This window comes from Panthera onca, chromosome B1, assembly GCF_046562875.1.
Source record: "Panthera onca isolate mPanOnc1 chromosome B1, mPanOnc1 haplotype 2, whole genome shotgun sequence".
Lineage (NCBI taxonomy): Eukaryota > Metazoa > Chordata > Mammalia > Carnivora > Felidae > Panthera > Panthera onca.
Window position 1 is genome coordinate 149,667,912 of NC_138342.1, and position 24,640 is coordinate 149,692,551.

General features: G+C 42.3%; 1 protein-coding gene across 2 annotated transcripts in view; it reads left to right on the forward strand.

Moving 5' to 3' along the window:
• Positions 1–539: 539 nt before the first annotated feature.
• Positions 540–24,640, forward strand: part of GALNT7 (polypeptide N-acetylgalactosaminyltransferase 7) — a 145,822-nt gene continuing 121,721 nt past the window's right edge. For both annotated transcript variants that reach the window (XM_060653774.3, XM_060653773.3), the window contains exon 1: positions 540–1,013. In XM_060653774.3, the coding sequence (XP_060509757.1) occupies positions 888–1,013 (126 nt within the window). In that variant the 5' untranslated portion in view covers positions 540–887. The remainder of the gene's footprint in view (positions 1,014–24,640) is intronic.

The following is a 24,640-nucleotide window of genomic DNA, read 5'->3' on the forward strand; positions in this document are numbered from 1 at the left end:
TAGCTCAAGACAAAGTGAAATATTGGCTTTCCAAGTGAGTCCCTCCAGTCCAGTGATATTTGCACATCACACTTGGGCCTTTCGGTTACAAATCCACCTCCTTAAGGAGCCGTGTGAAAAAGCAAGAACAATCAATAAGAAAAAACCCTCCCAGCAATAAATCAGCCACGTGGAGCTGCTGCTGCGGCAGCGGTAGCCCTGACTTCCTGGTTTGCTTCCTGCAAGCCTTGCGGCAGGGGTCTCCGGGTAGTGGGTGTAAGAAAAGGAGGGGCAGCCGAGAGCGGCTCCCGGTCCTCTGGGCGTAGAGGGGTGGGTGGCGGCGGGGTGGGGGATCCTGGAGGGCACGGATGGTAAGGACAGAGTTATGGCCCATAATTAAACCAAAAGTTTGGGAATCTGGAAGCTTTAAGAGCTGAGCGGTGGGGCAAAGGCTAAGGACCAGACCTGGAGAAAGTGTAAGTTAGTTCTAGGGTAACAGGGAATTGTGAAGGGGGTTCTTGGGCACAGTGGTGAGAGAAGAAGGGGACTGCGGACCGGGAAGGGGGTAGGTACACAGAAAGCAAGCTTCGAAGAGCGAGGAGCGAGGCACAAGGGTCGGTTGGAGCTCTGCGGAGGCCGCCGGAGGGAGGCGGGGGGAGCGGCGGCGGCGGAGCGCGGTCCGAGCCGGCGAGCCGCGGGGAGGGGGCGGAGGGAAGAGCCCGGGGGAAGGTAGAGCCAAGGGGAGTTCCGGATCTGGAGCTGGAAAGGGCAGGCAGCGGAGAGGGCGGCAGCCGAAGCGGTAGGGGTGGGGGAGGGAGGAGGTGGAGAGCCGGAGGAGGGGGAAGGAGGGAGGGGAGAGCTGTGGCGGCGGCTGCGCCGGGCTCTGTGTCTCTCGCCGGCGGAGGAAGATGAGGCTGAAGATTGGGTTCATCTTACGCAGTTTACTGGTGGTGGGAAGCTTCCTGGGGCTAGTAGTCCTCTGGTCTTCCCTGTCCCCGCGGCCGGACGACCCAAGCCCGCTGAGCAGGATGAGGGTGAGTGACCCGCCCGCCCCCTCCGGCGGCGGCGACCTGCAACTTGTTTTGTTTGCGCGCGCGCGTGGCGGGAGCAGGGGCGGCAGGGTCGGGGCGCGGCGTTGCGCTGCAGCTCCGCAGGTGGTGCTGGCGCAGCGCGGGCCGATCTGGGGCGCCGAGCCCCGCGCACCGGGTCCCCCGCTACCAGCCGCCGGCCCGCCCCCTCGCCGCCCCTTCCTCCCGCGCTTCCCCGCCCCGGGGCTCCGCTGGCCGCGGCCGCGCTCCACGCCGGGACTGCGGGGCGGAGCGGGAGGAGAGCGGGGGCCGCGGCCGCCCGACCCCCGACCCCAGACTCCTCAGTGCGGGGACCGCCGCGGTCGCGGCCGGGGGACGCCAGGTTGGTCCAGGCTGCGGCCTGTGGCGCGTGCAGGCCCGAAGGAGGCGAGATGCTGCCGCTACCATCACCGCCGTTCGGGACCAGGCCCCTCGGTGTAGTCTTCCCTCCCGCCACCGCCCGTCCGGGATGCTCGCAGCCCCGGGCTCCCCCGGCCCGCCTGCCTGCCGGGAGTGGGAGGGAGATGGCGCCCCGCCTCCGGCTCGTACGGAGAGCGCCGCCTCCCCCTCCCAACTCCGGTCGCGGGGAGACGGGGTGCGATGTGCGGCGGAGGCCTCGCCCTGGACCGGCCCTTCCTCTCGCTTCCCCGGCGAGGGGAGGGACGGTTGGCCCCGGGTGGCTGAGGGGCGTCCCCGGCGGCTCGGGGGCCCCTCCACCGCGGTCCACGCCGCGCGGGGGAAGTCCCTTCTTCCCGAGTGGCGTTGCCCTCCCGCTCGCTCGCTCCCGGCGGCTCTGTCCGCGGGACGTGGGGCCGGTTCCTCTTCCCGGGCGGTGGCAGGGCTGCTCGGGCCGGAAAACTAACTTGTGCCGGCGCCCCGCCGCTTGGCGTTGGCTGCCTGCTCGCCCAGCCCGACGCCGTGGGGCGCCGCGGCGCGAAGCTCCCGGCTTCTCCGCTGGGACGCATTTGTTTGCCGCCCAAGGCGCGAGTGTTAGCTTTGACACTCCCTTGCTTTTGAGGGTTTAGTCAGGCGCCTCGGAACGTTAGTTACCGCGAGCCGCGCCGGGAAGGGGCCGCGGCGACTGCGGCTTCGCCGACCCAGCTGGTTGGCTGCGTACCGGCCTCGGCCCCCGGCCTGATCCGCTCCCAGAAGAGAACCCGTCGCACCCCTCCCCTTCCTCATCCCGGAGCCCGGAGAGCCCCCTGAGCCAGCTGCCCTTGGCGCGGTGAGACAGGGCGTGAAGAGTTCAGGGCCACTGAAGCGGCCCAAGGGCCTTGGGAGGAGTTGTGCTCTGTAGTAAATAGTACCTACTTGCGTCTGTGTGATCTCCTTTATTAACTTAGCACTAACAGCATCAGGAAGTTGGGTGAGAAGGCTCTCTTTCAAGAATAAGAATGCTAGGAAGAGATTTCCGTATCAGTTTCACCCTATATGATGAAATTAGATTTACCCTTTTAAGTTTTAGTATTTTTTAGACTTCACTGCCTTGAAATCTCTTTATGGTATCTAGAGTGGATTCCTATCTGTATCATCTAAGTTAATGATAATGCAAAGTACGAAGTTTCCCTCTTCATTGTCTTTGTGGTTTCAAGCCTCTCCTATCTCATGGACCCATGGTGACCTCTTTGATTTTGCTTTCAAAATGATTGATAAAAGATAACAGTATTGCAATGGAGAGTAATTTACGTCATCAAATGACCTTTTTTTCCAGAGAGCTGGAAAGGCTAAAGCCCCATTTTCTGGGAGAGAAACTGAGGAAAGTTTGACAAAACTTGCCATATTCAGAATGTCTTGCAGTTCAAATGACAAGTCTTTTAAAGAGGTGGTGGAGGATCTGTACCAAAGCCTATCTCTTTTGAAATACCTTATAGTGGATATATATATATATATAATAAGTGCCCAGCCACGATGCTAATCGCTCAGTAGCAGGTGGTGATACCTGATTTTTGGTCCAACTTGATAGTTTGTCATTGGGTCCATCGTAATTTCTATCATTTGCCAAAGACCGAAGCTAGCTTATTAAGACTTTTAAATGTAATTAACATGAAAAAGAATGATCACGTATCAGGAAAGCCAAATCATTTTATTAATTTTACAGACAAACGTTAACTAAGCAATTTAAGGCATAGCTTATAAATCATTAAGAGCATAAACAAGGGACCTTTGCCTCCTTTTACTAAGAACTGTCCTAAGAACTTCTGAGATCTAGCTCTAGAAGAACGTTTCTTTTGGGGAAGATTCTGACAAGTACTCAGATTTTGACTCCCTCCCTTCCCCCTTCTGTTTCTTTTCCTTTGATTATGATTGCAGACATCTCCACCCACTGTGAGACACCTGCCTCTCCTTTAATGCTGATCCACATGTGGGCTTTTTGGATCCCTATAAATCCCTGTAAATGGCTTGAAATAGGCTAGAGCAATCTACCAAATAAAGGTTCTGCCTCTACTCTGGCAAGCTTGTTCTCATGGCTCCACCCTGTGCCACTTTTTGTCTTGTACTTTCAATGTTCTAGGCAACAAAGTCTGTAGCAACCTGGTCTTTTTTCTTTTTTTTCTTTTCTTTCTCAACCTGGACTACTTCTTTATATCTGTCCAGCGGATGAGGTCATTATTGCAAAACATATTACCCACGGCCAGGATGAGAGACCCATTTCTTTTTTTTTTTTTTTTTTTTTTAATATATATATGTTTTACTGTTTATTTACTTTTGAGAGACTGTGAGTGGGCGAGAGGTGCAGAGAGGGAGACACAGAATCTGAAGCAGGCTCCAGGCTCTGCTCCAGGCTCTGAGCTGTCGGCACAGAGCCCGACGCAGGGCGCAAACTCACGGACGGTGAGATCATGACCTGAGCTGACGTCAGTCTCTCCACCGACTGAGCCACCCATGTGCCTGGAGAAACACATTTCTTATTTCCTTCCTATCTCTAGGCCTTTTGCCGTTTCTCTGAGGTGAATGACGTGAAAGGTAATCTTACTGTTCAAATTGTACTCTGTTGTGTTTGACTTGATCTATTTAACATTTTTGAGTGCCTACTATGTAGTAATGCTAGTTGTTGAGGAAATATGCCTTACCCCAAGCTCCTAGATTTTACAGCTTTGTGGGGAAATAAAAAACACATGAATAAGACTACACAAATCTGCAAATAAAAATTAATACTACATGCTGTGAAGAAAAGCCATAGGGGATAAGAAAACAGGAACTTGATCATAAAAGTCTTACCTGAAGAAATGACTTTTGAGTTGAAATCTGAAGATTTGAACAGATAGTTGTTGATCTGATGTGCGAGGAGGGCATTCCTGAGAGGGAGAAGTATGTGCAAAGATCCTGAGGTAGGAGAAAGTATGGTGAACTGAGGGACTGGAAGAAGACCAATATCATTAGAACACAGAGAATAAGAGGGAGAGGTGGAGTGAGGATGCAAAGGTAGTATGGGTCTTGTAGACACACTAAAGATTAGGCCTTTAGAGCCACAGGAAGCGATTGCAGGATTTTTAAGAAGGGGAGATGTGATCAGATTTGTGTTTTGGAAAGATCATTTTGGCTGCCCGCAGGAAGTAGGAATTGATTTACAGCCAAAGCAGATAGTAGGAGCCCTGTTCGAAGTTATAATAGTTCAGGTGGGACATGATACTGCTTGGCTTGGCTGGGTGACAGTGGAAGTGGAGAATTGATTCAAGAACTATTAAAGATGCAAAGGTGTCAGGACTAGGTGATTGGTTGTGGGAGGGGAGGAGAAGGTGTCAGGAGGTTTAGGATGATGGATTAGTTGCTACACTGAAAGTTCTGAGGACAAGCACTCCTACATTTTTGTTATATTTTACGGTGGGAAGGCTTGCTTTTTTTAGGCTTTGTCTTCTGGATAGTTTCAGGTCAGCATTTATTAAGGCCATCTGTTTAGTACTTGCAAAGTGCAGAGCATTCCTTTAATTAAATTATAGTATCTCCAGACCCCATATCCCAGGTTTTAGCCGGGAGTGTTTCAAGTTGAATCCTAAGCCTCTGACAGTAAAGGTTTGTAATGGAAATATTGAGAGATCTTCAGTGGTTTGGTTATAGCAAATTCGGCGCTGATGAGAAGCTGCAGGTGTACTGATGATTCTATGTACTGCATAGTGGGGCTAATTCAGGAATCATCTCTGGGCTGAGAGGTTTTAGGTGATAAGCAAGCTAAGACCCTTTGAAAGGAGTATTGCTTGAATGAGGAGGAGTGACAGAATTCGTTACCCAGTCACAGTCAAGTTCTACCTTACCAGACCCTTTATCTCCATGGTGATTTGTTGCAACCTGAAAGAGTGCCCTTGACCTTAAGATTTTATTCCAAATGAAAGCTCCATTTATGTTATTAGGAATGGAGCTATCACTTAGGAGAAGTGTAGCGTCTTAAGTGGTCACTGTTGTCTCACTTCCCCAGTGGAAATGCCTCAGAATTGGTTTTTGTTCTGTTTTGCTGTCCTGCCTCCACACCTGCAATGAAAACTCCCACATTGCCAAGACCAAGAAATCTGAGGTTTATAGATCTCCTGAAATTCATGCAGACTTTTATGTACGTGTGCTTTCTTCTGTGTGGAGAATCAGAAGTATTCACATATCCCTGCGAACCACTGACGAGTCCCTTGAAGGCAGGATTTATGTTTCTTGGGGTAGCTCATTCCATGAGTATCTCCCCCACCTACCAACCTACCAAGGTGCTGAAGCATTCATTTATGTCTCCCCCTTTAGGTCTGGACATCCTAGAAATGCACAAATTCCTAAGCATTCTAAATCTGTGGATTTTGTGGAAGTGTTGCCCACCCAGTGGTCAAAGGTCAGGCATCAATCCTGTTAACTACCACAATCTTCACCTCCCTTCCAGGAAGACCCCATTGGAGAATACCAAGAATACCTCAAATAAAAGTCTCTGCTGTAAAGGGATCTCATTCTAGTTAAAGAAAAAGGTGCAGTACTCTCAGAGCCTGGTTTCTTTCCTTTCTTCCTTAATCCAGTAGCAATATAAGGAAACACTAAGAGGGTTGTCACAGAATATGTTTTGTTAATAGCCAGGTCAGTAGGTGGAGAAGGTGGAGAATAGTCATCCAGGGAGTGCACAATTATTAGAAAGGGAAGAATGAGAACTGTTAAATAGTGGTTGAATTTGGATAACTATTTTGTGACTGAGACTGGCTGCATGGAATGGGAGATAAGCTGTAGGCTATGATTTGGTTTTAGTATAAGCTGTGTTAGATCAGCAATCGCAAATTGGAGACAGAAGGAGAAAGAAAATAATGCAACGTGAAAAATCAGAATTCTGAGCTCGGGCCATTTGTAAACAGAATGTTTGTAAATTCTAACTCGAGTTAGAAGAACAGCAAGATTTGAGTGGCTCTTGAATGGAGGAAAATGATTGTGATGACTTGACTTCCACCTTAGATCATTGTCTTTGTTCGTGTTTTGAATTCTGACTTTTCATCCCTGAAGAATGTACAATCTGGCAGAAGGAGAGAAGTGGTTAAATTAAGAATTTAGAGTTTCTAGGATAAAAAGGACATAGCTTGAGTCTATGGAAGGAATGATTTTATAGTTGGATTTTGTATGGTGGAAGAGGGGGGATGGGCGAGAGGGTGAAATACGTATTAACGATGTGGACAGAATCCTTTAAGAATTAGGATATATATATATATATATATATATTTTTTTTTTTTAGCGTTTATTTATTTATTGAGAGAGCATGAGAGGGAGAGGGACAGAGAGGGAGACACAGAACTTGTAGTAGGTGCCAGGCTCTGAGCTGTCAGCACAGAGCCTGACGCGGGGCCCGAACCCACCAACTGTGAGATCATGACCTGAGCTGAAGTTGGAGGCTTAACCGACTGAGCCACCCAGGCGCCCCTAGGAGATGTCACGTATTTATTGTTTACTAAATGCCATCCGTGGCTCTAGACATTAGAGATGCTATACGGTACAGTGGAGAGGGTAAAATGTATTGACATAATAAAGACGCTCCTCAGGTCTTGACCTAATAACCACACAGTAGGTGTGTTCGTAATAATTGCAGTTTTCTTTTGATATATAAGGCTGGTTAATCTATAAGCCTTTTTACAGAGGCTCCCAACTTCCAACCATCCATTTGCTCAAAATAATGTGTTGAGGGCTTTCCACAAGGCACTGGGCTGGGCAGTGGAGATGGAGAAATGACAAAAGGACACAGACTCCGAGCTCTTCTCATAAGTGAGATCATCTGTGTGAATATGTAACAGTCATAAAAAGGAAGTTCTCGCCCGGTTGTGGGAGGCGGGTGTTCAGAGGCAAGAAGCAGGAGCATGGCATTGGGCTAGACCTGGGTGGCGGTGGGATTTGGGGGAGAGACGCAGGGAAGAACATTGTATACTGAAAGAATATGGTGAGACCAGAAGAAAAGTCTGGTTTTTACTGGAGAAAAGCGATGGAAGGTAAGATTGGGAAAGTAAGTTCGGGCCACATTTTGAAGGTAGGCCAAGGAACAGGGTTGGGGTGTCATTAATTCAGCACTTAGAGGAGCTTTTTGGAAAGCTTGGAGTTGAGGGGGTGATGACATCCATTTACTTACCAACTCTCAAGTATTTCAAATATTTATTGCTTGTCTACTAAGTACCATCTATTGCTCGAGGCATTGGAGCTACCATTGAGCAGCAAGTAATAATAGCAGTGATAATAGATAACATACCTTGAATCCTTTGTGCCAGGTAAGCATTCTACCTGTATTATGTTGTTTAATTGTAACAACAGCCCTCTAATGCAAGTCTGATGTCATCATCACTTTATGGAGGAGACCACTGAGTTAGAGAGGTGAGCTCTTTGCCTGAGGTCACTTTCTTAGCGGTAGAGCCAGATTCAATCTCCCATTTTTGGACCTCAGAGTGATGCTCTCTGACCAAACACCGCAGATTTTCACAAAGTAGACTTGCTTAAGTGTACTACATTGAAAAGGGGACATAGAGACAGTAGGGAGGTAATTTCAAATAGAAACACTGAAGACAATACAGGATAACATGAAGGAGAAAGGGGCATGGGGATCGTGCAGGGAAGGTCAGGAGGCAGTGGCTGAGCAGAGGCCCAAAGAATAAGTCTCTAATGTAATTCTGAGGGAAGAATGTCCTAGGCAGACGGAACAGGAAGTGCAAAGCCCCTGAGGTTGGCATGGTGAGTTTAAAGGGAGTACAGTACTTGATAAGCTTGCAGATGTAAGCAGGGCCTTGGATTGAGTGATAAATTGTATGGCCCTCTCACTCACTGTGTGGTCCTAGATAAACAAAACGAGTAATGACTTTTTGAGCAACAGGTTGCAGTGGTGAGGCAAGAACTGTGTTAGCTAAGTCCCCTGGGTTCTGTGGGATCACAGAGAAGGCGGCATCTAGTCCGTAAGACTGGATGCAGTCAGACCCTTAGAAAGGGCATGTTGGAGGGACAAGTGTGTGAGGCCAGAGGAATGGTATGTACAAAGGCATGAAAGATTGAAGCAAATCCTGGGGAGTGTGTGGCTGGAAGATGGGATTCGGGTGTGGAAGAATGGGAGAGAGAGAACCCTAGAAAGACCAACACAATCTGAACCCTGGAAGACTAAATACTGTGAATGGCCAGAGCTGGGCTTTGGGGAATAATCTGGAAACAGTACAGGCTGAATTTCAGTGAGGAGAGAAATGTTTCATAGGACATGATGAAGCCTAAGATAGGAGAGGGAACAAGACAGTGAATATAAGGAGAGAGATTATAAAAGCAGACTTAGCTGGTGGGAGGAGGAAGCTTTGGATGGACCTAGAAGGGGAGGATGCTGATGCCTTTAAGGAATAGAACTGTCTAAAGCAGGGTTTTTCAAATTTCAGTAGGCCTCACCTCACCTATAGGGTGTGTTAAAGTATTTGCCTCCTGCCCAGAATTAGTAGGCCTGAGGTAGGGCAGAGAATCTGCATTTGTATCTAGTTCCGCCATTGCTGGTCCAGGGATCATATTTTGAGAAGTGCTGGTCTAGAGGCTGTGTCGATTTGGAGGCTGTAACACAAAACTTTGGTTTGGTTTGGGCATGTAGTATTTGTAGGGGGGAGGGGCATGTCATATTTTGTAGGCGGTGTCTACCAGGTAGATGGAGCTCAGAATAGGATCAGGACTGGATGCAAAGTATGCAGATCAGTGGTAGGAATATGTCTGAAGCCTGAGGACTGGATTGGTAAATGAAGGGCATATGCACGGTTAGAGGAGAAAAACATGGGTAGGAAAAAAGAAACCTGGAAGATGCCTTCCTTCAGGTCCTGGGAGAGGGAGGGATGAAAGGAGGCATAGGCTGAACTAGAATGATTTAGAGAATATTGCCCTGTAGAAAACATTGGGCAAAGATAACTTAAGGACAGGACCATCAGCAATTTCAAATATCACAACATTTGGGCGAGAATTGATCACAGTTGAGGATATCGTAAGTGGCTGTGGAAGCTCCTTTACCTGCCTGCTAAACTAACCTGTACGTAGTCCTGGGGTCTAGGGAGGGGCTGCAGTGGCCTCTTATATGACGACCCAGGAAAACTGGTTCAGAAGGAAAACAAGTTCGAGTGTCTCATGAATAATCACCTTCACTAGAGGAAAAACACAAAAAGAAGGGAAAAGGTTTTGTTTTTGTTTTTTGTTTTGTTTTGGTTTTTTGAGAACCTTAACTATCAAAGAGGAACTTGAGACATTTTGGATTATATCTGCTCTGCCTTAATTAGGTTCCTCTCTACACCCCTCCTGCACTGTGTGTGTACTTAGACGCATCTGTACATATATATTTTAAGCTAAACCATAATCATGTGGTTGTGGTAATATATACTTCCGTACACATGATATTAAAATGATCGTAATTCATCGTAGGCATTTTTTGCACCTTTCTGGTCTGGAATCCAGTAACTTCTAAACAGCTGTGGCCAGAACAGCATTTTAATATTTAAAGTTGGAAAAGAAACTTCATCCATGGAATATTAAGTGGTTTTTAGTTGTTCATACGTTAATTTGCCTGATGTATAACTAAAGGGAAAAAACAAATAGCAAATTCCCTGCTCAGCACTTCAGGTAACATTTGTTTTTTACAGTGAGGTCTACTGTTTAATTCTAGTTCAGTCCTGTGATCCCGAAAGCAGTGCAATTTCAGTTCAGTAACGTGTGCTGCGGTTACCCAGGGCTTAAGGCTGCTCTGGAGAGGGAAGGACTAGCTTTCAGTTGCCTCATTTGCTAAGAATCCTGAATATTTCAAAATGAGAAATGTTCTCATTTCTGCTCCATTATAAATTCCCTTCTGGGCTTGGTAGCATTTTAAAGCGTTACTCCCGAGAAGCATTTAAACATGCCAACAGGGAGACCTGATTCAGTTCACCGTCTATAAGAACTAGTACGCTGAAACTTGAGGAAAAAAAATTAACTTTGCATTATCTAATTAGGTTTATAGAATTGCTGCGGAGCAGCCTGGTTTCCCAAATCTAGAAGGTACAATTAACTGCAGTATTATATCAATACCAACTAGTCTGCTAATAGGCTTCCAAGCAAAGCAATTGGAATTTGTTATTACCAAGGATATTTTAAAATGGGCGAATTAAAATTAAATCACATACTGTTGGGAGCAGTTCTGTAGGAGAATAAAATAAATGACCAAATCATTTTTTAATCTTTTATTGAGTCCCTGGGTTTAAGAATACATTTGGGCCTCAAGAGGTATGCTACTTTTCTTCAATAGTAAACTTACATGCTTCATGATTATCTGGCTTAAACATAATTTTAGCATTTGTAGTTCTTACCTTTATAAAATATTTTACAATATTCATTAGCACTTCAGTATTGAAGTACTTCAAAAACTGCTATGGGGGCGCCTAGGTGTCTCAGTCGGTTGAGCGACCGAGTTTGGCTCAGGTCATGATCTCACAGTTTGTGAGTTCGAGCCCCGTGTCAGGCTCTGTGCTGACAGCTCAGAGCCTGGAGCCTGCTTCTGATTCTGTGTCTCCCTCTCTCTCTGCCCCTCCCCTACTCCTGTTCTGTCTCTCGCTGTCTCAGAAATAAATAAACATTAAAAAGAAAAAATTACTACTACATGTTCACTGGTAATGTTAAAGAGTAAGCCTTAAGGAGACATTAACTGAGAAATTGCCAAAGCTTTTTTTAAATCACTCTTATGAGAAGGTGGGTGTGCCATGATTTTTATTTTTTAGATTGTCTATAATTATCCTTTGACTTGATTTTCTTTTTAATAGAAACATCACACACACACACACACACACACACACACACACACACACACACTGGTTGATAAGGTTGATAAGATACTCTTTTTGATGTGAGCAAGGTTTACAAATAGCTTTTACAACTGTATGAATGCCTAACTCCTCCAGCTAGAACCCTTGATATCAAACTAACCCATTGAGTCTAGCTATTGAAGTGAAACAGTAGTCCCAGGTTCATAATGTAGTGTAAGAGACACTTTTGAACAGTTTCATAGAATTTTAAGAATTAACACTTGTTGAAGTAATATCATTACAATATCTTTATGCTTCTGAGAATTTCTTTTTGATAATTTTTTTAGAAGGCTAAATAGGAAAAAAAAATAGAACAATACCCAATTTATATTCTAAAAAAAAGTCCTTAAGTCATGATATTTGAAGTGCTTTAGGGGTTCTTTGTCAGCACTTACTACTGCATTTTAAATTTTATTCTGTTGAATTTAAAGTAAATATTTCATATACATTTTATTAGCATCTGTTATTGGAAAAGTGGTTCTCTTAAAACCCTTGCAAAAACCAAAAATGATCAGTATACTGAAGTGAGTCATGTAAGTGTCGTTTTGCCAGATTATATCAAAGATATCTTGATAAAGATGTTCAGATGCAGAAAACTGGGAAGAAGCATGATCTGTGGGTTCCATTTCTCTTGAGACATATAGTTTATTAGTCAGTTGTGTAAACATTTCAAAAATGACTCAGGAAAAAACTAGTAAGGGCTAAATCAGTTAGGAATTTTTTATTTGCTTGATTTTAAATGCAGCTATGGTACATATCTGTGATGGGAGATGTTTGCTTTGAAAAATTTACCATGCAATATATTATACCAACTGGAGTTTTTTTTGTCGATAACAGCCCATGTACCTATGCAATCAAAGGTTCACTTTAGCCATTTCGAAACTGGTCTTAAGCCATTTTCTCAAACAGTTGGCTTATTAAGTATAGGTTTTAATTATGCTTACTTGGGAGGACTTCCATCCAAACCTCTCTGGCAATTGAATATTTTGCTATGCGATTCTTGGTTTTTTTTTTCAAGTATTAATTTAAATTCTAGTTAACATATATGGTAAAATTGGTTTCAGGTGTAGAATTTAGTGATTCATCATTTACATACAATACCCAGGCTATGCAGTTCTTATTAGACAATTTGATCATTACGCTTCTTAAAATTTAATCCGACAGGATTAGTCTTTTAATCTTTAATACAGTAAGGTATCTTCTATGTAAGTCAGTATTTGTTACCTTTACAGTCTGTTTGCAGGGTTTTACATCTTTTCTTTTGAAAGAAAGCGTTTAAAACCTCCTGTTCAAAAGAGTGCTAACTCTTGCCAGGGTGATTTAAAATGAATAAAAAATCCATTAGATTTTTGGCAAATAAGCTCTCAATTATGGTACAGAATAATGACTACAAAGTGCTTTTTAGAGTAATGGAATGGAAATGACTGAAATCTTACTACATTACACATGCAGGGTTTTTTACTATTGTTGAGTGTTTAGCTTTTTAAACTAGAAGATCACTGTCAAAATTGGAAATTTTGATTATTTAAAATACATAATTATATTTTAACATTTAAGCAAAGGATTGATGGAATGGGGAAATTAGGCATGCAGTTTCATTTACTGTTGTTCTCTGTGATGGTCTGAGGAAAGTTGAAGTCCAGTGTTTGTAAAAGAAGGTTGGGGAAGAGTGTTGCCATTGTGGTGGTCAATTAAATTTGCTTACAGTTCAGGGAGACCTTGGTGGGTGGCAAAGAGAAAAATACTTCTCACAAAGAGTTTTCTGAAATTGTCTTCTAAAAATGTGCTAAAATAGCGTGATTTCCAAATGCCTTGGTATTTTAAAGAAATACATTTTCTGTATGAAATTAGGATAACTCTTACTCTTTTTATCATAGTTAACATTTAGATTCCAAACCATGACACATGGTTTTAACCTTGTTTCTTCTGTTTTAAAATAAATGTAGAGTACAACATCTGCATGGCCTGGAGGGTTTGGGGACGAAGACTAGAGCTGACCACGGTGGGCCCCAAACTGATAGCAGGGAGCATCTTCCGGGCTTAGATGATATCCAGCCGAGCAGAGCTCTCAGTAACTGAGAGCAGAGCTCTGGCTTGTGATAAATAAAGTTCATTTGCATTGAAACAAGCATTGAAAGCTAGTTTTTAGAATCTTTGTGCAAATTTCCAAAGTCATTGACTTGGCCAGCAAAAGGTGAGATAAATACATTTTTTCCACAATGAATGAATACATAAATGTAGAGTACATGTGATCATAGTTATTAACTGCAAGTTTTGAAGAGTGGTATCAAACCTGCAAAGATAATAGCGCCCAAAATACCACACCTTTTCCCAGATCATGCTGTTTCCTAAAAACTGGCATCATCGCAAGTATGGGTCAAAATACGTCTATACTACGTGGGTCTTCTCATTATTTTTTTCAGCGTCCTCTTTGAAATCTGAGCAAGGTTTTAATGAACGTGGCTTCATTTTACTCTCCATGAATTACTACCCCAGGAAGAGTGCCAGCCACTCTTGCCTGAGCAGCCCACACCTGTGACTAAACCAAAGACCATCTCAGCCAGAGAGTGTAATAAATAGTTCCACCGTGGTACGATCATGTTTCATAAGCGGCAGTTGTCATCCTTGACCTCTGCTCAATTACCTGGTAACACTAAGAGAAAAGTAAATGTTAAAATCTTTGTTCAGTGTTGGCAAAATTCACTTCCTCAAGATACAGTGAGTGGTTTGAAACATGTACTCATTTGCGTCTACTTCTTTAGCTCAAATAACAGGTGCTTATGTTTAAAAGCAAATATATCTTGTGCAATGATTTATGACTTAGAAGGGCTGGTGAAATGAAGAAAGAGTAGGTCAAAGGAAATTGTTAGTGGCAATTAAGGAATAGATTTTTAATCTAGAAAATCAGAAACTTAAGGTGACAATAAAGGCAATCTTTGTAGTCAGTATTTTCTAATGAATTGCAATAACTCCCCTAGTATTTTCTTTCATTTCTTCATGAAAATAACGGAAATCTATTTTTTTTCTCCCTTGGGACATATGATTCCTTTTGCTGATTATGAGGCATTTGTTGAGCAATTGGTCCATTTCTTTGGGTCCCAGTGGGTGCCTAATATGAGTATGATTCCTTCAAGCTTTTAAAGGTCAGCCATATATTTTGTTGACCTTGAGGTGGCTAGAAAAACCACGCCTGCCATTTGGGCACACAGCATGCTGCTTCTGAATGATGAAGCCAGCAGCTTACTCATAGTTTTCTAACACACTGGTTGCATTTTCTGAATATACCCAGATCTTTTTAATTAAAGATAACTAAACCTTCACAGTCCTTTATCATACCTGTAACTCTTGTGGTGAATCAGCACTCATGAAAAAATAAAATCTCATTTCTCAAATAGAGATAATGAACTTAAGAAAACAACTTTTTGCTATTTCTGTAATTCCTATATTCCCTGCCCACAGTTCTCTTACGTGTCTCATTTTAACAAAATGCCCTAAGAAGCTATTGCATTCTTTTGAGTATTGACTAGGAATGGAAGAAAAATCAGAGTTTTGGTTTTCATGCAGGAGATTGTTTTCAGTCAGAAGATGGCAGATGGACTTGGTCAGCATGGACTTAATTTAAAATTGCCTTATAGGGGCACCTGGGTGACTCAGTCAGTTAAGCATCAGATTCTTGATTTCGCCTCAGGTCATGATCTCACAGATTGCCAGTTCCAGCCCTGTGTTGGGCTCTGTGCTGACAGCATGGGGCTGCTTAGGGTTTTCTGTCTTCCTTTTTCTCTGCCTCCTCCTCCCCGCCCCCCTCCTCCCTCAAAAACAACATAAAACAAAACAAAAAAATGAGTAAAAAAAAAAATGTCTCGTATATGCAGTGATGAAAATCAAATCAAACTTAAAATACTAGGTGGAACATTTTCCTGAAAAAACTTAGAATAGTGATGTTGATACTTTGAAATGTTAATATTTTGAAAGTTGAAGTTTCAATCTACTTTTTTCCATTCCTTTCATCTCTCATCAGGTGACTATAAAAGTGGTGGTCCATTTGTCAGAGTTCAAGTGGTGTAAAAAAAAAAAAAATCAGAAAATTCATTGTGAATTTAACTCAGTTATTAACTCAGGTTCCTGATTTATTTCTAGTGCCTTCCATTTAGATATATATTTACTTATTTCCTAAATTCATGGGCCAGTACTGATACTCATAGTTGTTTTTGTTTAGGATATCCCAAGGGTACACTTAAAAACATTTGTCTTTAATTTGTTAGATGACTCAAAAAAAGTAAAACAACAACCAAAACCAAAACCATAACCATCGTGCTTTCACTGGTTTGTGGTAAAGTAAAAAGCATGAGAAATTCGCTGTGTTTCAATCTGCTCAGTTATCACTTGGAAATCACCTTTGCCTTGCCCAGAGAAGACTTAGGTTGGTTGAATTCTCTTGACTGTTCTGTGAAAGCATGTAGCAGTGTGCATGACTTCATTAAATAGGTTTAAAGAGTGAATGGTGCACTTAATGGCACCTGGAATCTTGAAAGGACAATGTCTGTTATATGCCTAACTTCTTGCTAGGAGTGAAGATGAATCGGTCTCAAAAAGAAAAATAGAAAAATTCCTTCTGGGGAGGGGAAGCTAATGTCCTCTAGGATTTGGATTACTACAATTTCTTCACTGAGAAAATTCCTTGATCTTCTAAGAATACGGGTACTACATTTGTGTGATTTTTATAATACAACATTGCTTCCTGTCTCAGGCAATGGAGTGAAGTAAAATGTGTTGGCTATTTAGCACAAGCTACCGCTCAGGAATACTAAATGTAGAATTTCCTACTCTAGGCTAGTTATCAGGAAGTAGGGAAGGTCAAATCTGTGCTGCTGGGGAAATTTTTTATTTCCTTGTTTGTAAGCCTTAGCCCCTGCCCATCTTTGATTTTACTGTTTTGTGAACTGTAACAGTTTCTGTTATGTTTAGGGCACGTGAGTCCAGTAAGAAAGCTAAACTCTGTTTAGGTTTGAGAAATTCAGCAATCTCATGGTTTTGGAATAATCTGATATCTTAGTGGTATTTTCTTGCCACTGTCTCATTGAGATTTTGAAAAACGTAAGTAAGTCCATAATTAATAACAATAATAAAAGATTTGTAGGGAAGGCACATTCAAGTTGGTTATAGTATTCCTTACCAGAGCTTGAGGGAAGGGCGGAGCATTTGAGCGTGAAGGTGTAGGAAGAAGAGAAGGTGTGCCATCTAAAAGGATGAGCTTTGTATATATATAGTACAAGGACATGGCTTAGGACAATCATTTGTATTGGGAGTGTGTATTAGGAAAGATGGGGATCTAAAACCACATACCTTTTTTTTTTTTTTTTTTTAACAGTCGGGTTGAGCGGTGCCTGAGTGGCTCAGTTGGTTAAACGTCGATTTTGGCTCAGGTCATGATCTTGTGGTTTGTGGGTTCAAGCCCCGTGTCAGGCTCTGTGGTGACAGCTCAGAGCCTAGAGCCTGCTTCAGATTCTGTGTCTCCCTCTCTCTGCCCCTCCTCTGCTCATGCGCGAGCTCTCTCTCTCTCTCTCAAAAATATTAAAAAAAAAAAACATTGGGTTGTTAACTGAATATTAATCCCCATAATACTAAATGTCTTGGGGAAATTATATTGATATTTAAAATCACTGTGTGGTATGTAGTTCCTTCAAGCTAGTGGATTTAAAATAAAAGCTGATCTCCTTGTATACGAGTTGAATTCCTGCTGTAAATACTGTTAATAGCTTCAGTGAGCTTGGCCTGGTGGCTTGACTTCTCCAAGGCTCCTTTCCCTCATCTGTAAAGTGGACGCAGCACTCTTCCTGTGTTTCCATCAGGTTAAGGTTACCAGAGCTCCTAGGAGAGCATTTAAATTGCAGTTTTGCAGTTGTTTCCCCTTCTTTGTCTTCTTGGATGAGCATAATACTTTGTACACAGCATCAAGAGTGCTTAAAAGAAGGAAAATACTTACACGAATTTGTTATGAATTCACAACTTTGAATTATAAGTGCAAAAGGGACGAGTCTTCTCTCCTAGACTGACTTTTGTCACAGGACAAAAGGAAGAGGACATTAAGGGAAAAAGGGAAAAAAAAAAGAAAGAAAGACCCGAGTTGGGAATTACAGATCCTACCTGGTTGTGTGCACTATATTTGCAAAATTGTTCTCCCACCTGCCCCTTTAAAAACAAAAAGAAAAAAACAGGTTGATTCCAAGTTTTGCTGTTTAAGTAATTTTAGGTGGTTCTGGCTAACCTACCAATTAAATGGAGCAAAAGAAGTGATCTAAGGCAGAACGAAACTGGAAGAACAACTACTGAAGTTATTTATTTTCACTGTCTCTTCCTTATTCTTCCCCCAAGCAGAGTCTACAACTTAATTCCGAGCTGTGGTTGCTGAACATTCCAAAGCTTTAAAACTTCTGCTTAGTGGAGAAGTATTAAGAAATCCAAGTCCCTGCCATGGGTTTAATTATGAGGCTTAGTAAATACATTGTTTTCTTAATTTTATTATCTTTGTTCCTATTGTCTCTGTTGTGAAGAGTAATTTTTCTCCCAGCTGATTCAACTCAGCCACTCCTGGATTTTCTTCGAGATTATTCTCCATATTAACATTTAAAAGTTAAAATTATGCCCTTTCGTTTAGTCATCGCATAGTTGGACCTATGTCACTGAGCAGTGATAAGGCTCTTTCTTTTCCTTGAAACTTGTTTTAAGGACACACACACATACACACACAGTTTGTTTATTCTTGTACAATATAGTAACAGTTCACCATGGGGCTGGAAATCTAGTCTGAAAATGGATTGAACATCAAATACTGACAAGGAACTTTTACTGAGATCTTACTATGCCTTCTGCCAGGTGTGTTTACATTCCCAATTTAACCTTCTGGCATTTTACAGATGAGGACATTTGTGGCTTAGCGAAATTAAATGCCTTGCCTGTCACCTGGCCTTGTAGGTAATGGAACTAGAGTTCAAACCCAGTCTGACAGAAGAGTCCACCCCTTCAGGCTGCCTTCAGTACCACCAAGTAGCATTTCCTGAGCCATGTTCTGTGAACCAAGATACATTAGTGGGAGTTACTTTATTTATTTTTTTTTTTTTCAACGTTTTTTATTTATTTTTGGGACAGAGAGAGACAGAGCATGAATGGGGGAGGGGCAGAGAGAGAGGGAGACACAGAATCGGAAACAGGCTCCAGGCTCCGAGCCATCAGCCCAGAGCCCGACGCGGGGCTCGAACTCACAGACTGCGAGATCGTGACCTGGCTGAAGTCGGACGCTTAACCGACTGCGCCACCCAGGCGCCCCTCTGGGAGTTAGTTTAAAAAGGGTTCTTGGGTCAATAAGGTTGAGAAATGTTGCGTGCAGAGATTCTCAGGGCACATCAGGATGTTAAAAGCTCTGAAAAGTCCTGTAGGAAATAAATTTTAAGATTTTTAGCTCATCTTTCACAAATTGACCTGGTAACTGACTCAGTCTATAAAGAACTCTAGTGTCCTGAGAAAAGAGTTTGCTAATAGCCGAATCAAAGTCAGGGAGTTACTTCGGTGATGTTACTGGCACATGCTGTGTGAACAGATACACCTGTCTCCAGAGGAAGAATCTAGCTGCCTGGACTGGTTGAATTCTGCCTTTAGGCTGTTACTTACATGTTCATATTTGGCACGTCCTTCTCCAACTGTCTGAATCTTACCATCCTTTAAGATCCATCCAGGTTTTACCTCTCTGAAGCTTTCTTTCTTTTTAATTTTTTTTGTTTTTATTTCATTTCTGAGAGAGAGCATTAGCGGGGGAAGGGGCAGAGAGAGGGAGACACAGAATCCGAAGCAGCCTCCAGGCTCTGAGCTGTTGGCACAGAGCCCAAAATGGGGCTTGAACTCACGGATGGTGAGATCATGACCTGAGCCAAAGTCGAACGCCCAACCAGCTGAGCCATCTAGGTGCCCCTCTGAAGCTTTCTTTAATCACTTCAGTCTGCTCGGGTATCTCTAATATCAGAAAGGTTCCTCATTGTGGAACATGATTATAAATAACTATAATACTGGTTAGCACATAGCTGTTTCCCCAGTTGGTCATAAGTTCCTTGAGGGAAGGCCCTGTTTTACAGCGCTCTCTTGGTTTTCTGCCAATTAGCCTCTGGTCCTACTGTCCTAGAAAAGAGAGATCCAAGTTGTTCTAGTGGCTTTTGTTCAGTTGGCAAATCCTCATTGTCCCCTGGTAGTGACCTCCCAGTGAGACCTGCATTCATTCTTAATCCTCAGACTTGAACTCATGGAATCCTCCCACACTGACGTTGGTGGGCCTGCTCCCTGTGTTGCTTTCCAGTGGGACACAACTCCATGATCTTGCTCTATTCATCAAAAATGATTTTAGTTCTGTTGCAAATTCTCAGGCACAGTAAGTATTTTATAATTGCAGAAAAATCCTACTGATCATCACCATTCGTATGGAAATGTCCAGTGCGTAAATTGTGTTTCAGTTACTGGAAACTCATTTCATATCATGAAAATATCAAAAACAGTTTCCCCCAAACCAGTTAAATGCTTTTGTAAATATTTTTCAGGCACATAAAACCCAAGTCATATTGAGTATGTTATGTGGATAAATTTTTCTGCATAGGCAAGATTGAGGGAGGCTTCTTAAAATATGAGTCTAATAAAGTTTACACTGAAAGCACTACCTTTTCTTCCAGAAACTCCCTGTAGTAATTAAGGATATTCTTCCTTTATTCCAAGCAACTTTTGTGTACAAAATTAACATCATCTGTCTTGACTGTTTTCACTCTCTATTTGGTGTGCACAAATGCCTCCGGAGGTCTTTGAGTGGTACCTGCTGGGAAACAGTGATTTCTACCACCACCCCAACCTTCCCTGGGGAAATATGGGAAGGGCAAACCAAAAGTCCAGTTACCAGTTGGTTTTGTTGGCTCTCTGTGAATTTCAAGGGATGGTAACTAGATGTTTGGTGTTTATATCAATTAAAATACAGATTTGACTTTCAGAGAAATCCAGAAAGCTGGATTTTTTTTTCCCTCTTATGTAAATAGCCAAACTGATCTGGCAACTCTTCAGAGACCTATGTGATGTCATCAGGGATCCATGCCCCTTCTCCCTCGTTATTCTGTCATTCCTAGAGAGTTGCTATCCTCTACGTGGTCTGAGATTTCACCACCTTGCCCACATTCCAGTAGTAGGAAGGAAAGAAACTGAAAGGGGAGTTTCCTTCCATCTTTCCACCTCTATATAGCATGTTCAGCCACATTCCATTGGCCAATAGGTAGTCACTTTGAGGGAAGTTAGAAATGTATATTCTGGGTGGCCATCTGCATAGCTAAAAATCAGAAGTTAGGGAGGTGGTAAATAGGAGAGGAAGAATGTTGGGAGGTATAGGAGCCTTTCCCACAAAATAGCATGTAAGTTTTTTAATTATAAAGTTATAAGAGCAAACATCAAAAGTCCCTTGGTAGCTCAACTTTTAGTTCTACTCAGCTTCTTCCCTAGAAAGATCACAATTATCTTGGTATCTGGTATAAGTTTGGTTTTCTCACCCAAACGTAAAATGTATTTTTGCATTACTTCATTAACTGTTGATCCAAGACTCTTTTCAGACTTGTCTGCTAAACTCCTATCAACAGGACCAGATTTTAAGTTTCTCTTGCACACCCATTATCACCAAACAATGTTTATGGATGGTCAGTAATTTTATATCACGTTGAATCATGGATTATTAAAATTTTGCCTCTTCTCTTATTTGATAATAGATTCAATGGTTTCTTGCCTCTCCCCCCGCCCCCCCCCCCCCAACAATGGGAACAGTCCCTACTCTTTGCATCAGAACTCTCTATCCACTGTCAAAAATCTAGAAGAGGCATGGAATTGTCAGGGTTGGTGCTGTGTTGCTAAAAAGTCACTTTTGGGCCCCTTTGCTGTTGACAGGGGACCAGGGAAGGAGTATGGATCATTGGAGGAGTTAGCAGAAGTCTATAATTTCCCATAGTAACATTAAGAGGTAGGGCTCAGGGTGGTCAAGATGTAGTGGAGAATTGAAAAAGCAAAATTGGGATATAGAGGAAACACAGGGATAGTGATTAAAAGAGCTACCGTCTGCAGGGCAGGTCAGTGGGGGAAGGCATGGTAAGAGGAAGAGGTTGGGATGGTCAGAATTCAGAAGCTTGCAGGAAGGCCCAGCAGATTGGATCTCTGGGGGTGGCATGGTGGGACCCTGGCTAGCTACCTGTTGTAACTCTAGAATGTAATGAGGCTGTTTGGGAGAAATCCGTAATGGAGCCGGGTTGGATAAATGCTGGAGACCAGAACCATTTCAGCTGCCCTGGCAAAATGCCTGGACTTGGACAGCAAGCAAGCAAAGGAGGAATCTGCTGTCTCCCTCTCACGACCCCTGTTGGCGAAGCCTAACAGGGTGGCAGTTGGTAAAGGAGAAATGTTTGCAGAGTTCCAAACCACAAAGAAGAATATAGAACTACATATGTCATATGTACATAAATATGTGGATATATGTGTATATAAATATAGTGGGTTTGGAGCTGAGAGACAATAGTTTAATAGTTAAACGCTATTGGATATAGAGCTAACATACTGGATATAGAGTCTTCCTTTGGAAACTTCATGCTGGAAGGTTTGGGGCCAAATAGTACTGTGAGAGAAATTAGGTAGATCTGGACTGGACGTGATATGGATCTGACTTCTTCATATAGACAAGAATAAACTTTCTTTGCCAAGTGCTGCTTATTTGCACCCTAAGGAGAACGGTGGTCTGCCCAGTCTGAAACTCTGTCTCACAGCCACACCAGAGCTATTTTTATGCACGAGAGCGTGGCTCCCATCCTTTTATTCTCCTGGGTTAAGGACGCAGCTTAGGTTTTCTTTTCTTTCCTTTTGAAACCCGTTATGAAACTGTTATAAATTTCCTTGAGGCTTTCTTGAGTTTATTTCTAGTATCTGTGACTCATTAAAAAACTAGACTTTTTAGGTGTCTTGCGTTGTGTTGGGCCTTGAGGATACAGAGATGACTAAGATACAGTCTGTGTCCTCGGGGGAAGTAACAACCTAGTTTGTGGTACAAGGCACTTGGGAAGATAGTAATATTACATGTTAAATATTAAAATAGAATGAATTGTACCTGGAAAGTGGAAAAGAACAGGCCTGGGGAGGAGAATTAGCTTTTGAGCTCCTGTTCAAAAGTAGGGCTTTGGCAGGCTCTGGGAGGAGCGTGTATAGGTTGGCGTGTCTTGTGGGGGAGGGCAGCAAGCAGAAGCTATGAATTTGAGGGGAAAGAAGGAAATAATTATTACAGTGGCATTTGCCATATATTTACCAGTTTCTGTACGAAGTAACATTATTCACTTGCTCTAAAAATGTCCTTGTTTTGTCTTCGAGGGATTCTCCTTGTGTCAGAATTTTGAATTTTCTAGGCATCCACCCTCCTGCCCCCATCTATTACAATTTTCTGCGCTTCAGCCATATTCTTGCTGAGATAAGCCCCTTTTATAAGCAAAGAATTCTTATCTTACTTTACTTTCAAATTGAAGCTGGCTCATCTGTTTGTATATTACTTGTCCCTCACAAAGTGGTTTTGACCATCTATATGTGGAGGCTCCCTCTATATAAAAGGTTATCTTGAGTATCAGAATCTCTAACCAGTGAAATATTGTCCCTGGCTGCTGCCATGTCACTAGAAGAGGCAGGTCACTTTTATATGTACAGTTCTCGAGTGGTCATCATTGTCTTGAAAGGGAGCAGAATTAAATTGTAGCGAAAGAATAAAAATTCACCTGCCTGAGCCTTTCTCCCTCACTATTCCTGCTTGTGCCAGTGGTTAATATTCTCTATCTTCTGTATAACATTACAATTAAGGAGATCTTATACCATCTTAAGCCACATCCCGGTCTCAGTTCTCTGTCCCTATCCGTGGCACGGAAGGGACAGGTCTGTCCCATAGACACAGGTAATCGAACAGGGGTATCTAAGCTAAACCAGTTATATTCTTGGTGCTAGGATTTTTGAGTCATGTGGTGTTGTCTCCTAAGAGATGATGCAGAGTTGGTCTGTAAGACACAGCACCATGGTCAGCTCCTCAGGCATTGAAGTCACATTTGTATGTGACTGAGGAAACCCATCACCAGAGAAAGGAACGAAGTAAACTTTATTTCTAGAAGCAGAGAAGAAAGATGTTATGGAGAGGGACAGAGAAGAAAGATGTTATGGAGAGGGACAGACAAAAATACTCTATTTCTGCTATTTCTGCCTTAAGATCCTCCAATTTCCATGAGACCTACCTGTTCTAACTACAGATTAAGTTCTGTGACATTTGCCTGAGTCCTTAGAAGTCCCCTTTTACTTAAATGAGTTTCTGTATCTTCTATAACAAATGGGTACCATCATAGAAATTTCATCTATAAGCCAGAGAGGAATACAATACAGTCATTAACTATGGTATACAGTATGACTCTATAAGTGTATATCATAGGAAATTTGGAGAAATTTTTGTGTAAGTGAATGATAACCCAGAAGACAACAAAGTAGAAAAAAAGAATTCATAACCTCCCAAATTATTGACATTTAGTTTATTGCTGATGAGTAGCGTACTTGCTTTAATCAAAATCCCAAAACTTTACTTATTTGTTTTTTTTCTGGCTGAGGAAAAGTATCAGTTTCTTTGAAAGAAATCTGTCATTTACTAGGGAGGTATCTGAGTGGCTTATAAGATAGATGATTGTACCAAAAACTGTAGACTCGTAAGTTTTTAAAAAGACTAAATATATTCAGTTGTTAACAATAATAATACTTTATTGCTGTATTTACTCCGAGTTTGGGCTAATATAAATTTTGTTCATATGCTATGTAGTTCTAGAATTGTACTGTGAAAGCAATTAGACTTAGTTTTCAATTTTCCTATTTGTAAATGGGTTTAAGTTCTTTTTTTGATTGTCTAGGAACCAATTAAATATTTCTTTAATAGTTCGACTAATTGTTTCATGACTTTATTACTTATTTTACTGTGTTCATTTTGCAGAATGTTAAAAGCATTAAGAGGTAATGGAATGTTAAGGAGACTTATGATATAAACTAATTGGAGTTCTTATTGTCAGATTTAATGTAATATGTTAATAAACAGTATTTATAGAGGCCTGTTTTGTACATGTCTTGGGTTGTTTTAAGGGGCATTTAAAGTAGGCAATTTACTTATCAACATGGAAAGCTTGTCTAACTGCCTGAGGGTTAGTATACAGCACAGTGCAGCTCTTTAAAAACTGGAAAACTGTTGGGAAATTTTGTTTGCCAATACTTTTTACAATCAGT